Genomic DNA, 11,702 nt, shown 5'->3' with positions numbered 1-11,702 from the left:
TTGTGCTACAATTGGCACTAAAATTGGTAAAGTTAAAATTTGGCAGACCAATTGATAGCCCATTGGAGAACCCATTTGAAGCCCATCTATTATATTTTAAAAATGACACCCCAAACTGCATTGGGTTGGAGATGATCTAACATGTTGGATGACCTTTATTAGCTGAACCACTAGTGTAACTCCTTTACAATTTTAAAATTAAGCAAAAAACATTTTCTAAATTTTAATATTGAACTATCTAAAATATTCTTAATGCAAAATAAAAATAAAACACTTATATTCACAAATTTTATTAAGAGTATTTTGGGCTTTTGTAAAAAAAAATAAAAATAAAAATAAATAAATAAATAAGAGTTTAAAATTGACTATCAGCCAATTTGTAACAAATTTTCAAATTATAGGAATTTATATACGCATACTAAAATAAGAGATTTTATATACACTGTTGCATATTTTTTTATATAGTAAGGGATTTTTTTTTTTTATACTCTACCCTCTCAACATGTTGCATCATCGCAATGGTCATGTTGCCCAAGTGGTTAGATTGCTCCCTGTGTCTGGGAGTTCGTGTCCGAGCCTTGCAGCCCTTGCACCTTTTCCCTCCCCTCTAACCACTGAACCTTAACATTCTTACCCTTTGAAATGGGCGCAAATCCTCTCCATGGCACCTCTCACTAGAAATGGTCCATTGAGGATCAAATGGCTGTAATCTAGCCACTTGTTCAAATTGTGTCACATCATCACCTACTCATCGCCAACTTAGCACAAAAATAAAATAAGTTTACTAAGTTACGTTAATTTTTACCGCAAGTACAAATGTCATATATAAATACACTTATACCATATAATCTACAATACAAAAAAATTATACAATACATCTGCCTCCCATCTCTCTCTTCCTCTGTTGCTCTTCTAAACTTCTCTTTTCAAAATTAAAAACCAAAAACGAGATCTTAAACCTTTCACACACAGATGTCCAACCATGGCAGATGTAGAGATAGAGTTCATCGTGGATTCAAAGGAGCATAACCTCTTCTTTTATGATGCGGTGGTGCGTGAGTTTCGAGCACCAAGGCCAAGATCAATATCGATCTCAACCTTATTGATCTCAACCTTCCTCTTCTCCTGTAATTCACTTGATCTCGCCGGAAACATCGTTGATGTCGAAAACTCTAATCTTGCATCATCTGTTTCCAATTTTGCGACTACATTCATCTTCTTTTTTTCTTTTTCAAATAAAAAATTTTATGAAATAGATAATATATATAATTAGAGAGAAAATCTAGAGAGAGAAAATTATATTTTAAATCATATATATTACGTTTTTAATGGTATATTATCTGTTTTTAATGGTAATAAATATATTATTTGTTTTTAATGGTTTTTAATTACGTGTTTTTAATGGTATATATATATATATATATATATATATAAAATCTGTTTTTAATGATTTCCAATTACGTTATATTTCTGTTTTTTTTCTTCTTTTGTATCTCTAAATATACTGTTACATATAGTCATATATTATTTTTATGTGACTTGTATTAATAAAAATATGAATTAAATTCAATATCAAACAAATATATTTTAGAATGATATAACAATGTAAAACATGTTAAATTTATAGATTAATTTCTTTCTTCCCAATCTTTGCACCTACACAAATAAACATATTTAACGAATAGCATCAGAAATTAAATGTAATATGTTTCAAACCTAAATTATATGTAACATTTTAACTTATTTGTAACATGTATCATATATTATTTTATATGAATTGAATCAATAAAAATATGAATTAAATTGAAAATCAAACTAATATGTTTTAGAATGACATAATAACGTAAAATATGTTAAATATATGAATTAATTTTATTCTTCCAAATTCTTGCACCTACACAAGCAAACATATTTTACTAATAACATCATTAATTTAACATAATATATTTCAAACCTAAATTATATGTAACATTTTAAATTACTTGTAACATGTATCATATATTATTTTTATGTAACTTGTATCAATAAAAAATCGAATTAAATTCAACATCAAACAAATATGTCTTAGAATGACATAACAACGTAAAACGTGTTAAGTTTATGGATTAATTTCTTTCTTACAAATTTTTGCACCTACACAACTAAACATATATTACGAATAATAGCAGGAATTAAACGTAATATATTTCAAACCTAAATTATATGTAACATATTAACTTACTTGTAGCATGTATTATATATTATTTTTATGTGACAAGTATCAGTAAAAATATAACATCAAACAAATATGTTTTAGAATGACATAACAACGTAAAATATGTTAAGTTTATGGATTAATTTCTTTCCTCCAAATCTTTGCACCTACGCAAATAAACATATTTTACAAATAACGTCATTAATATAACGTAATACGTTTCAAACCTAAAATATATGTAGCATCTTAACTTATTTATAACATGTATTATATATTATTTTTATGTGACTTGTATTAATAAAAATTTAAATTAAATTCAATATCAAACAAATATGTTTTAGAATGACATAACAACGTAAAATATGTTAAATTTATGAATTATATGTCATTCTAAAACATATTTGTTTGATATTGAATTTAATTCATGTTTTTACTGATACAAGTCACATAAAAATAATATATAATACATGTTATAAGTTAAGATGTTACATATAATTTGGGTTTGAAATATATTACGTTTAATTCCTAATGTTATTTGTAAAATATGTTTATTTTGCAAATATTTGGAAGAAATAAATTAATCAACATACTCATAAAGAACACTAGAATTCTATTATTCAACCCAGAAAGAAAATATTACTCTGTATATTGAAACTATTTAAAAATTTGTTTATAATTTGTTTTCAATTTATTTCATGTTTTTATTGATTCAAGTTACATAAAAATAATATATGATATATGTTACAAGTAAGTTAAAATGTTACATATAATTTAGGTTTGAAACATATTACGTTTATGATGTTATTCGTAAATTATGTTTATTTGTGTAGGTGCAAAGATTAGTATGAAAGAAATTAATACATAAATTTAACATGTTTTATATTATTATGTCATTCTAAAACATATTTGTTTGATATTGAATTTAATTCATGTTTTTATTGATATAAGTCACATAAAAATAATATATGATATACGTTATAAGTAAGTTAAGATATTACATATAATTTAGGTTTAAAATATATTACGTTTAAGTACTAATGTTATTTGTAAAATATGTTTATTTGTGTAGGTCCAAATATTTGGAAGAAATAAATTAATCTACACACTCATGAAGAACACTCAAATTCTATTATTCAACCTAGAAAGAAAATATTACTCCGTATATTGAAACTATTTAAAAATTTGTTTATAATTTGTTTTCAATTTATTTCATATTTTTATTGATTCAAGTCACATAAAAATAATATATGATACATATTACAAGTAAGTTAAAATGTTACATATAATTTAGGTTTGAAACGTATTACGTTTAATTTATAATATTATTCGTAAAATATGTTTATTTGTGTAGGTGCAAAGATTGGGAAGAAAGAAAATAATCCATAAATTTAACATGTTTTACATTTTTATGTCATTCTAAAACATATTTGTTTGATATTGAATTTAATTCATGTTTTTATTGATATAAGTCACATAAAAATAATATATGATACATGTTACAAGTAAGTTAAGATGTTACATATAATTTAAGTTTAAAATATATTACATTAAATTAATAATGTTATTCATAAAATATATTTATTTGTGTAGGTACAAAGATTTGGAAGAAATAAATTAATTCATAAGCTGACACTGAAAGGAAATTCCATTATTCATTTGGATTAGTAAAAACTCAAAAGGAAATACCATTAAAAACTGACACAAACATAAAAAGCATTGGCTTACAATATTGTAATCAATTAACACCAACAAGAAGACACCATTATATTCAATATAATTATATACTAATTATATTTTTCGTTAGAGAAAAAAAGAAAGAAAGAAAAAAAAGAACTTATTTTGGTTGCAATGATGTATCATTCTTTCACTCATCAGGTCCATTATTGACCTTAATCTCTAAAACTCTCTCAACTGGTAAGCTGCAAATTGGGCAGCGTATGGAACAACCTCAAAACCTTCTGCCTAATGCCAAAGAAAATTTCAATATCACCATTACTTCCAATTCTCGTTGTGAATTTTTTTTTTTTTTTTTAACAAATACATAATTAAATAACACATATACAAGGAAAAATAGAAGTGTAACTAGTATAAATCCATGTCTAATTTTTGAAAGTAATTTGACATCTTATTTCAATGCAAACAAAATTTAAAAGCTCAAGAATATTACAAATGGTAAAAAAATATAATTTTAAAATGAAATAAAGGAGATAATGATGCAGGTATATGGAAAAACATTACAGATCCAACAAAATAATACAATAAGAAAGCCTAACAGATTAGACTCTATCAATGGGTAAATTAGTTCTGCAAGTAATAAAAATAAACAAAAACTAAACCAATCCAAACATGCAACTTTGCCATAATATTTCTTGCTTTGCTTCTTTGTCGAATTTTGGAACTTTTATCCTCTAGTTTGGATCTTAGAGAGGTAAATATATAGAATAGACTTTTCGGAGTTCCAATTTTAGTCAAACTCAATTGAATAAAATATTTCGTATGAAAATGGTCTACAAGTAATATGTATTATACAAAATCTAGTAAATACTATTTTAACTAAAAGTGCCATGTCAGCATTTACCCCTCCATGGACACCTTCCAGTGAGAGATGAGCAGGAGACTGATTTTTTCCCCTTTGAAATATATATACGTAATATATATATATATGTTGTATCATCACATAGAGAAGAACTTTAGGTTACATTACCATGTGATCGAAAGGTATGGTTCTCAATTTAATTGGAGAATAGCCTTTGACCATATATTGCGCTCGGTTCTCAATATTTTACAGTCCTCCTCACTGTACACTATGAACAAAGGGCAATGCTAATTGAAAATCAGCCTTCATAATGGTGTGTTCGGCTCCCTAACACGTTCAGGCCCTCCTTCAAATACACTGGCACTATACATTTTTCAGCAGATTCTGGAGTTGCTTGGACCTTTTCTTTACCATTCGTCGTCTCTTCAGAGAAGACATTTCATTTTATTTTATTTTATTTTATTTATTTATTTTTTCGATGAATGCTCATTTTCCTGTTTCCTCAATGCCTGAACTCCTCACCTAGTTTTTAACTGAAAAACTCTGTTGTACCAAACTGAGTGAAGGATCATGTGAAATAAATCGTACTTAACTGGCTGTTTGTGCCAAAGAAAATGCTGCTGCACCATCTTTACTCTCTGCTGCATTGCAAGGTACTTTTCCTCTGGAATAGAAAGAAGTATGTTCCTCAAATTCGGGATGTCTTTCTCAGGGATGAACACAGAAAATGCTTCCCAGTCCAATATCTCAAAGAATGGAGGCACATAGTTATCTGATATGATCACTGGTACGCACTCATACAATATGGACTCGACCACTCTAGGTGTGTGGACTTCATAGCCCCTGGCACATATGCAATATTTGCTGCTCTTCATGTGCTCCCTGTAGAGTGCTTTGCCCTCGATATCACGAGGCATTGGCCCAAAGATCTTCATGTCGGGTTCTTTATCCTTCCAATACTGTAGCAGAATGGGACGGAGATACCCATGCATGCCCCCTGCAAAGAAGACCAGAATATGTCTCTCTGAAGGAGGTTTTCCTCCTATACCTTTTAGGGGGTCCTGCGAATTACGAACATATGTCACAGGTAGAGAAACATCCTTGCCTATTTTGAAGCCGCTGGCTATGTTGGTGTTGCAAAGAGCTCTGATGCAACTCCCCATGCTATTCCTTGTCATCCTAGGAGCCTGCAGAAAATCTGGTTGTCACTAGGAATTTATATATGTTTAATCAATTCATACACAAAATACTATCAAGCTGCACTTGAATTAGGCTTAGAATGTGGGTGGCAGGTTACAGCTTTTGATGGCTTTTAGATTTTCTCCCTTCATACTTCAGAGCGAAAGAGAAACAGACTACCGTAAGGGTTTACTATTACCCAAAAGTTCTACAACTGACAAAAGTCCTACTTCCTACTACATCAGCAGATTGAATCAGTCTAGATAAAGCATCGTAGATGGTTGGCTTATGGCTTCACAGTAAACTTGAACACACTAACTGCTGAATGTCCCATCTGATATGGATAAGGATAAGCCGAGAGCCCTGAGCTCATTCTAAATAATATTGCTTTCACTATGAAACAAGATCACATTATCAAAGAATCTAGATTGAGATTGAGCTTTAATGACATGAAAAATGAAATCTGAATACAAATTAAGACACGGAAAGCATACCCAATCATGACAAGAAACACTAAAATGATCTGCTCCTCCAGTTCTGTTCCAAAAACGATACTTGCCAGCAATCATGTCCACATGGTGCTTTAGATATTTTTCCAAGTCCTTCTGACTCGCAAACTTCGGTTCATTAAGTGCAAGCCTTAGCTTTTGTGAACTGAAAGGTAAGTAAAATAAGTGAGCTTTTGTGGGGTTCCTCACCACAAATTGTTTGTTTCCCTCTATCAGTTTCATGAACCATCCTTCAGAAGCATAAATTCCCCTCAAATATGGCTCATGGAATATCGGCTTCTCTCCTTCTCTATAAATATAGACTTTGAGCATTCGTTCCATCATTTCATAACTCCTGCAATTGTATCACATGGTTACTTCAGCCCAGTCGGATAATGGGTTGCTTTCTTATGGAGTTTGGTAGTTTAACTTCCACAAAGGCACACCGATATGTGGTGTCCATTTACATTAGTGTCTTTTTGCCATGATTAACCTTGATATATACACGATAGAAATTTAAGAATATGACTATAAAAGCATGTGAATATCTCAGTTTGAACATATATGTTCAATCAACCACATACATGGGGCATAGACATATATGGCAATATATTTGAAGTCTAAATTTAAATGCATGTAAGATCCTGAAAAACATGCAGCTAATACAGCCGGCCAAAACCATCCGCTATGAATACTTAAGAACTGGTGATGGGAACATAAACCCCATGTTCATGAATTATGCTTGCAACATTAGCAGGCATCTTTTTTGGTAACATAGAGGGCATCATTCATCACCATAATCTATAGTTTTTATTAAATGCTCGATGCAGTGGTTTTACCTTGGCAACATATTCTAATACTGAAATCCATGTTTTTTCATAAATGTTGGATAAAAAGGTTTACCTTCAGTATCTACCTAATTCCACTTATTTTCTTAGTGCCAAAGATGATGCCTATTCTAATGTGTGATACGAGGCATAAAAATTTAACCAACAGTAGACATCTTTATGCATAGCTAGGACACAGATTACAAGTGAACTATTCAATATGTCATACAAATTACTAAAATTTGATATATATATATGTGTGTGTTTGTGTGTGTGTGTGTGTGTATTACACAAGTTTGTTTAGATACACTTACCTTTTAAACATGGAAAAATTTCGAAAAAGAGAAGCATGGAGTCCTGGAGCATTCCTTATGATTGGAGGTTTCTCAATTTGTAATCTTGCATCTTGAAGTTGTCGATCGCGTGCAGAAGACCATCTTGGCCTCTATAACCAGTAGAAAAAGAAGTCAAAAATCCAAAATACATAATGTAATCCTCATTTCCCAAATTAAAACCTTAACTTCCAGATCCATACCATTGAATTAGAAGAAACAGAACTCTGAATCAATAACAAATTCATCTGGTATATTGATATTGTTTTCGTCCTCCTCTCCTTAATAGAATTAACAGCCAATGAGGAATTATTGCTCAAAGTAACTGAAATTTTTTGCATCGGCTCAGAACTTGCATCCTTGGGCTGGGTTTCCGTAGTGTGATTGTACGTGTGTCCTGCGGATACATTGGCAGCAACAGGTAACAGTAGAGATCTTGAATCTGCATCTAGGTTTTCGGTGCCATTTGTAAAAATTCTTGGTGACATGGGAGGCAAGGCCCCAAAACCAGTTCGATTCTGAATTCCTCCTAGGATCGGGGAGCTAATTGTTTTTTGGTCATTGCCTAGAGTAGAATCATTATCTGATTCCTTAACCTGCTCCAGGGCACCAAGTCCTAATCCTGTAACCTGTTCTTGAGTAAAACTATTATCTGTCCACCTAACAGTTCTGATTGTTGAACTGTTATGAACTGTTAGATCCATCCCCAATCTAAACTCATTATGTGAGTTCCTCTCCTCGCTTATTTCAGAAGAATTATCACTCTCTCCATCACCATCAGATGCAAATTCATAGTCTGTGTCCTCTCCGTTCATTTCATTCTTGTTCCAAGCTTTTCCCTTCAAATCAGAAGCATTAGCATTTGTGACCACCCCATGAACTATATGAATATTGGTTAATTTCGAAATATTCAAAAGGGTGGCACTGTCAACGGTCGCTGACACTGAACCCTTATTGGCATGAGGTAGAGAGGGTAAATGCTTTTCATAGGAAAGTGCGAATAATTGAAACAGAATTATAGCAGCAGCTAATATCCCCAGGATCAAAAGAAGTCTCTGGATTTGGGCATGACATAACCCTTGAAACTGAGATCCAATTTCCATATCATAAGTTAGCAATATTCAACCTATCATCATAGGTACACACGGAGGCTGAGTGATTGATAAATGACCCCAAATTTTACTCCATGTCCTGAAAAAGGATTTATCATAAAGTGAGTTCTCCTTAATTAAACCGATCCTTGGACCTACTTATTAAGAATCCTATATTCAGTTCATAACTTCAAAAATGTAGATAATAATATGTTGTACAAAGCTAAAAAAAAGAAAGATTTAGTGATCAAGCACTGATATACTTGGACTTGAAAAGGCACTGAAAATATAAACTCTGATTCAAGAATTGGAACAGCAGAAAGAAATAAATAAATAAACAACTCAGAAGCCAGCTAAAGCTATTCTAAAATTCTGCAAGGAAACATCATAAAAAAAACAAGTGTTCATTTCTAACAGTGATACTTCCCATTCAAATTCAAATTAATTTTCTAGATATTGTCCTAATTAGTTCAACCTATTAGAATTACTTAATAAGCGTGTAATGCAAAATTATTATAATAATAGTTTTTGCAAGATAAAAAAGGAGCAACAAAAGTAGATTAAGAACTGATGCTTTGTACAATATTGATATTGTTGATACTGCTAAAAGAATGAAAATAGAAGTAAATAGAGGGAATTACCAATTCTGATCCCTCGCTACAGCAGGTCCTAGGGAGGGAGGATTTGAGAGTTGAGACAGACCTACCATTTGGTATTTAACAAAGTGACAGCTTGGAGACTCGAAATGACATTAATGTTCAATCGTTAAACCGCTAAATGAGGTAAAGGCTCTCGTCAAACTCGGATTTGAACCCGACACAACCAATTTACTATCTCCATCAAGTGGGCTAGACAAAGCCGGATCCAATTAATCAAAGTATCAGATTTGAACCCAACACTTTTATTGCCCCTACTTGGGTTACAAGCCATAAAGCACGGATATGGACATGGGTACGACATGGTATGTATACAGAGAACTAACAAATTTTTTAAGTAAAATGAGACATGGACATAGCAGTGATAGATCAATAATTAATAGCATAATATATTATTATACATAATAATAAATAATAATATAAAAATTGCTCATTTTATCTAAATTATCATGAATGTAATCAATAATTTGGAGTTTAAAGTTTGACCAAAATTGTTTTTGATTTTTAAAACTTTATCTCACTTTTCTTAAGTCTTAACACAATATGTTAAAATTGCATTGAAACCTATTTTTCCAAAAAAAAAAAAATTAAAACTAAAAATTGAAAACTACCCCCATTGTGTGTTGAAAGTCTCCTAAATATAACTCCACAAAGTCCCAGCAGTGTCCAACCAGAAAAAAATAGGGAGTAAAAAATATTCACACTCTAGGACACTTTTAACTTTGCCTCCAGACCTGTGTGGAGCTGTGTCTCACGCGTGTACATATCGCACACCTGACACCGCCGTGACACTCCCTGTTTCCTAGGTCTACAACCCCATCTAACCGGACTGGTGTAGTGAAAATACAAGTAAATACAAGTTACAGCAAACCTTCAATCTACCATGGGCACGCAGAGAACTAATTGGTCTTCTTTAAATACAACAAGCAAATTATTGTATGTCAATCAATACATAGTTCATTCAAAGTAGATATAATTCATAAAGTCTTTCAAAAATAACCTAAATTCAGAATGCAGTACTTTTGAAATCAATTGAAGTATGTGACCTTGAATCTTCAGAAACACAAAATAAAAGTACAGAACAAAGTAATTTATGACTATTCCGTCTACAAAACATATCATCCAGAAAAATCTTGTCTTGGGTGCCGATTTCTAGGGAAAATGTTTGGTAAACAAAAGTAGTTCAAAGTGTATGAACTCAACTTTCCATGAAGCAAGTCCCCTGTTTTGTTTCTGAGGAAATGGCGGTGGAAAGTAAATGAGATTTTTCACAGAAAATTTGTTAAGAAACAATCGAAATACTGAAGACTCATATTAGTAGTACGTGATTGATTGCAGGAATTTGAAACTTCTTCGAAAGAATAAAGAGTTGAAGTTACCTGAGATTGAAGCAGAAGGAAGATCGACAACGGAGAGACCCACTTCAGAAAAAGCATCCACTTGAGTAAAAGAATAATACTTGAATATGTCGTAATTGTAACCGATAGGACCCATTTATTTAACAATAATACGACTAAATTATTATATAACATAATGATCAAATATAATATACTGTAACACAGAATACCCAATTGACTGGTGATAAGAGACTTTCCATCACTTTCTTACTTCTTACACAATCATCTATATATATATATATATATTTATATATTTTAATCAAAATGAGAAAGAGATAGAGAAAGGGAAGACTTTGAAACTTGCCGACAATCCAAAAATATTCTCATTCTTACACTTTTACATTTAATTAATTTATATTTATTTTTAACAAAGGTATTACGAGTATTTTCTTAAAAAGAATGAGAATATTTTTGAATTAGTTGCGAAGTGTGCGCTGTTAAGAAACAAATTTGTCAAGCTTTGTGTTTGAAAGGCAAATGAAATGGATGAATAATTAATTAGGTTAAGTTTCAGTGCCATTTCTATCATTTTTAATTACTTATTATAAAAATCTATTTTATTTCAAATACTCTGCGTTTCATTGTGCTACTAATAATGTGAAAAAAAGAAGGAAAGGAAATAGTCTTTGTATATAGAAGATAGGGTACATGTCCAAAGGTCAAATATAGGTCAAATATAGATCAAGATGGAAATGTAACTAATTATATTTTTCAAAATTATGTTAAAATTGGGTTGGTCAAATTAGGTTGAGATTACCAATTACTATGTTTTTTTTAAAATACAAATAATCTAATAAAAATATTATTATTAATACTAAAATAAGTTATATATATAAATATTGGAGAAAAAAAAAAAACTGTTTTAGGGGTCCTGTGAATTACGAACATATGTCACAGGCAAAGAAACATTTATTAAATTTAATAGAATAATTTATTTATTAAATTTTGACTAATTATTCACCCTATGGATCCAACTTTAACATCAATCTAAATCTTTATTAA

The 11,702-nt window shown here is 30.7% G+C and overlaps 1 protein-coding gene across 2 annotated transcripts; it reads right to left on the bottom strand.

The window, feature by feature from the left end:
* Positions 1-4,672: 4,672 nt before the first annotated feature.
* On the bottom strand, positions 4,673-10,889 carry LOC132280080 (probable glycosyltransferase At5g03795). 2 transcript variants are annotated; one of them, XM_059782199.1, is made up of 6 exons: positions 10,683-10,889; positions 7,760-8,747; positions 7,539-7,669; positions 6,608-6,752; positions 6,404-6,526; positions 4,673-5,917 (listed from the first exon to the last, which is right to left on the bottom strand). In XM_059782199.1, exons 2-6 carry the CDS (start codon positions 8,657-8,659, stop codon positions 5,249-5,251), a joined length of 1,968 nt encoding a protein of 655 aa, XP_059638182.1. In that variant the 5' UTR covers positions 8,660-8,747; positions 10,683-10,889; the 3' UTR covers positions 4,673-5,248. The 2 variants fall into 2 exon arrangements, with proteins under 2 accessions (XP_059638182.1, XP_059638181.1); XM_059782198.1 differs by having other exon boundaries at positions 6,404-6,752; positions 10,683-10,887.
* Positions 10,890-11,702: the final 813 nt, after the last annotated feature.

The sequence above is a fragment of the Cornus florida genome, unplaced genomic scaffold, assembly GCF_030987335.1.
Source record: "Cornus florida cultivar Cherokee Brave unplaced genomic scaffold, ASM3098733v1 CherokeeBrave_3.0.0_Hap2_Chr10, whole genome shotgun sequence".
NCBI lineage: Eukaryota > Viridiplantae > Streptophyta > Magnoliopsida > Cornales > Cornaceae > Cornus > Cornus florida.
This window is presented reverse-complemented; position numbering and strand designations above follow the sequence as displayed.

Bases quoted from the DNA above. Each gene is read 5' to 3' on its own strand.
- LOC132280080 (XM_059782198.1), bottom strand. From the start codon at position 8,659: ATGGAAATTGGATCTCAGTTTCAAGGGTTATGTCATGCCCAAATCCAG. The intron at 6,753-7,538 runs GTAAGTGTATCT...ATACAATTGCAG, and splicing joins AATTTTTCCATGTTTAAAAG to GAGTTATGAAATGATGGAAC. The intron at 5,918-6,403 runs GTATGCTTTCCG...GATTTTCTGCAG, and splicing joins GTGTTTCTTGTCATGATTGG to GCTCCTAGGATGACAAGGAA.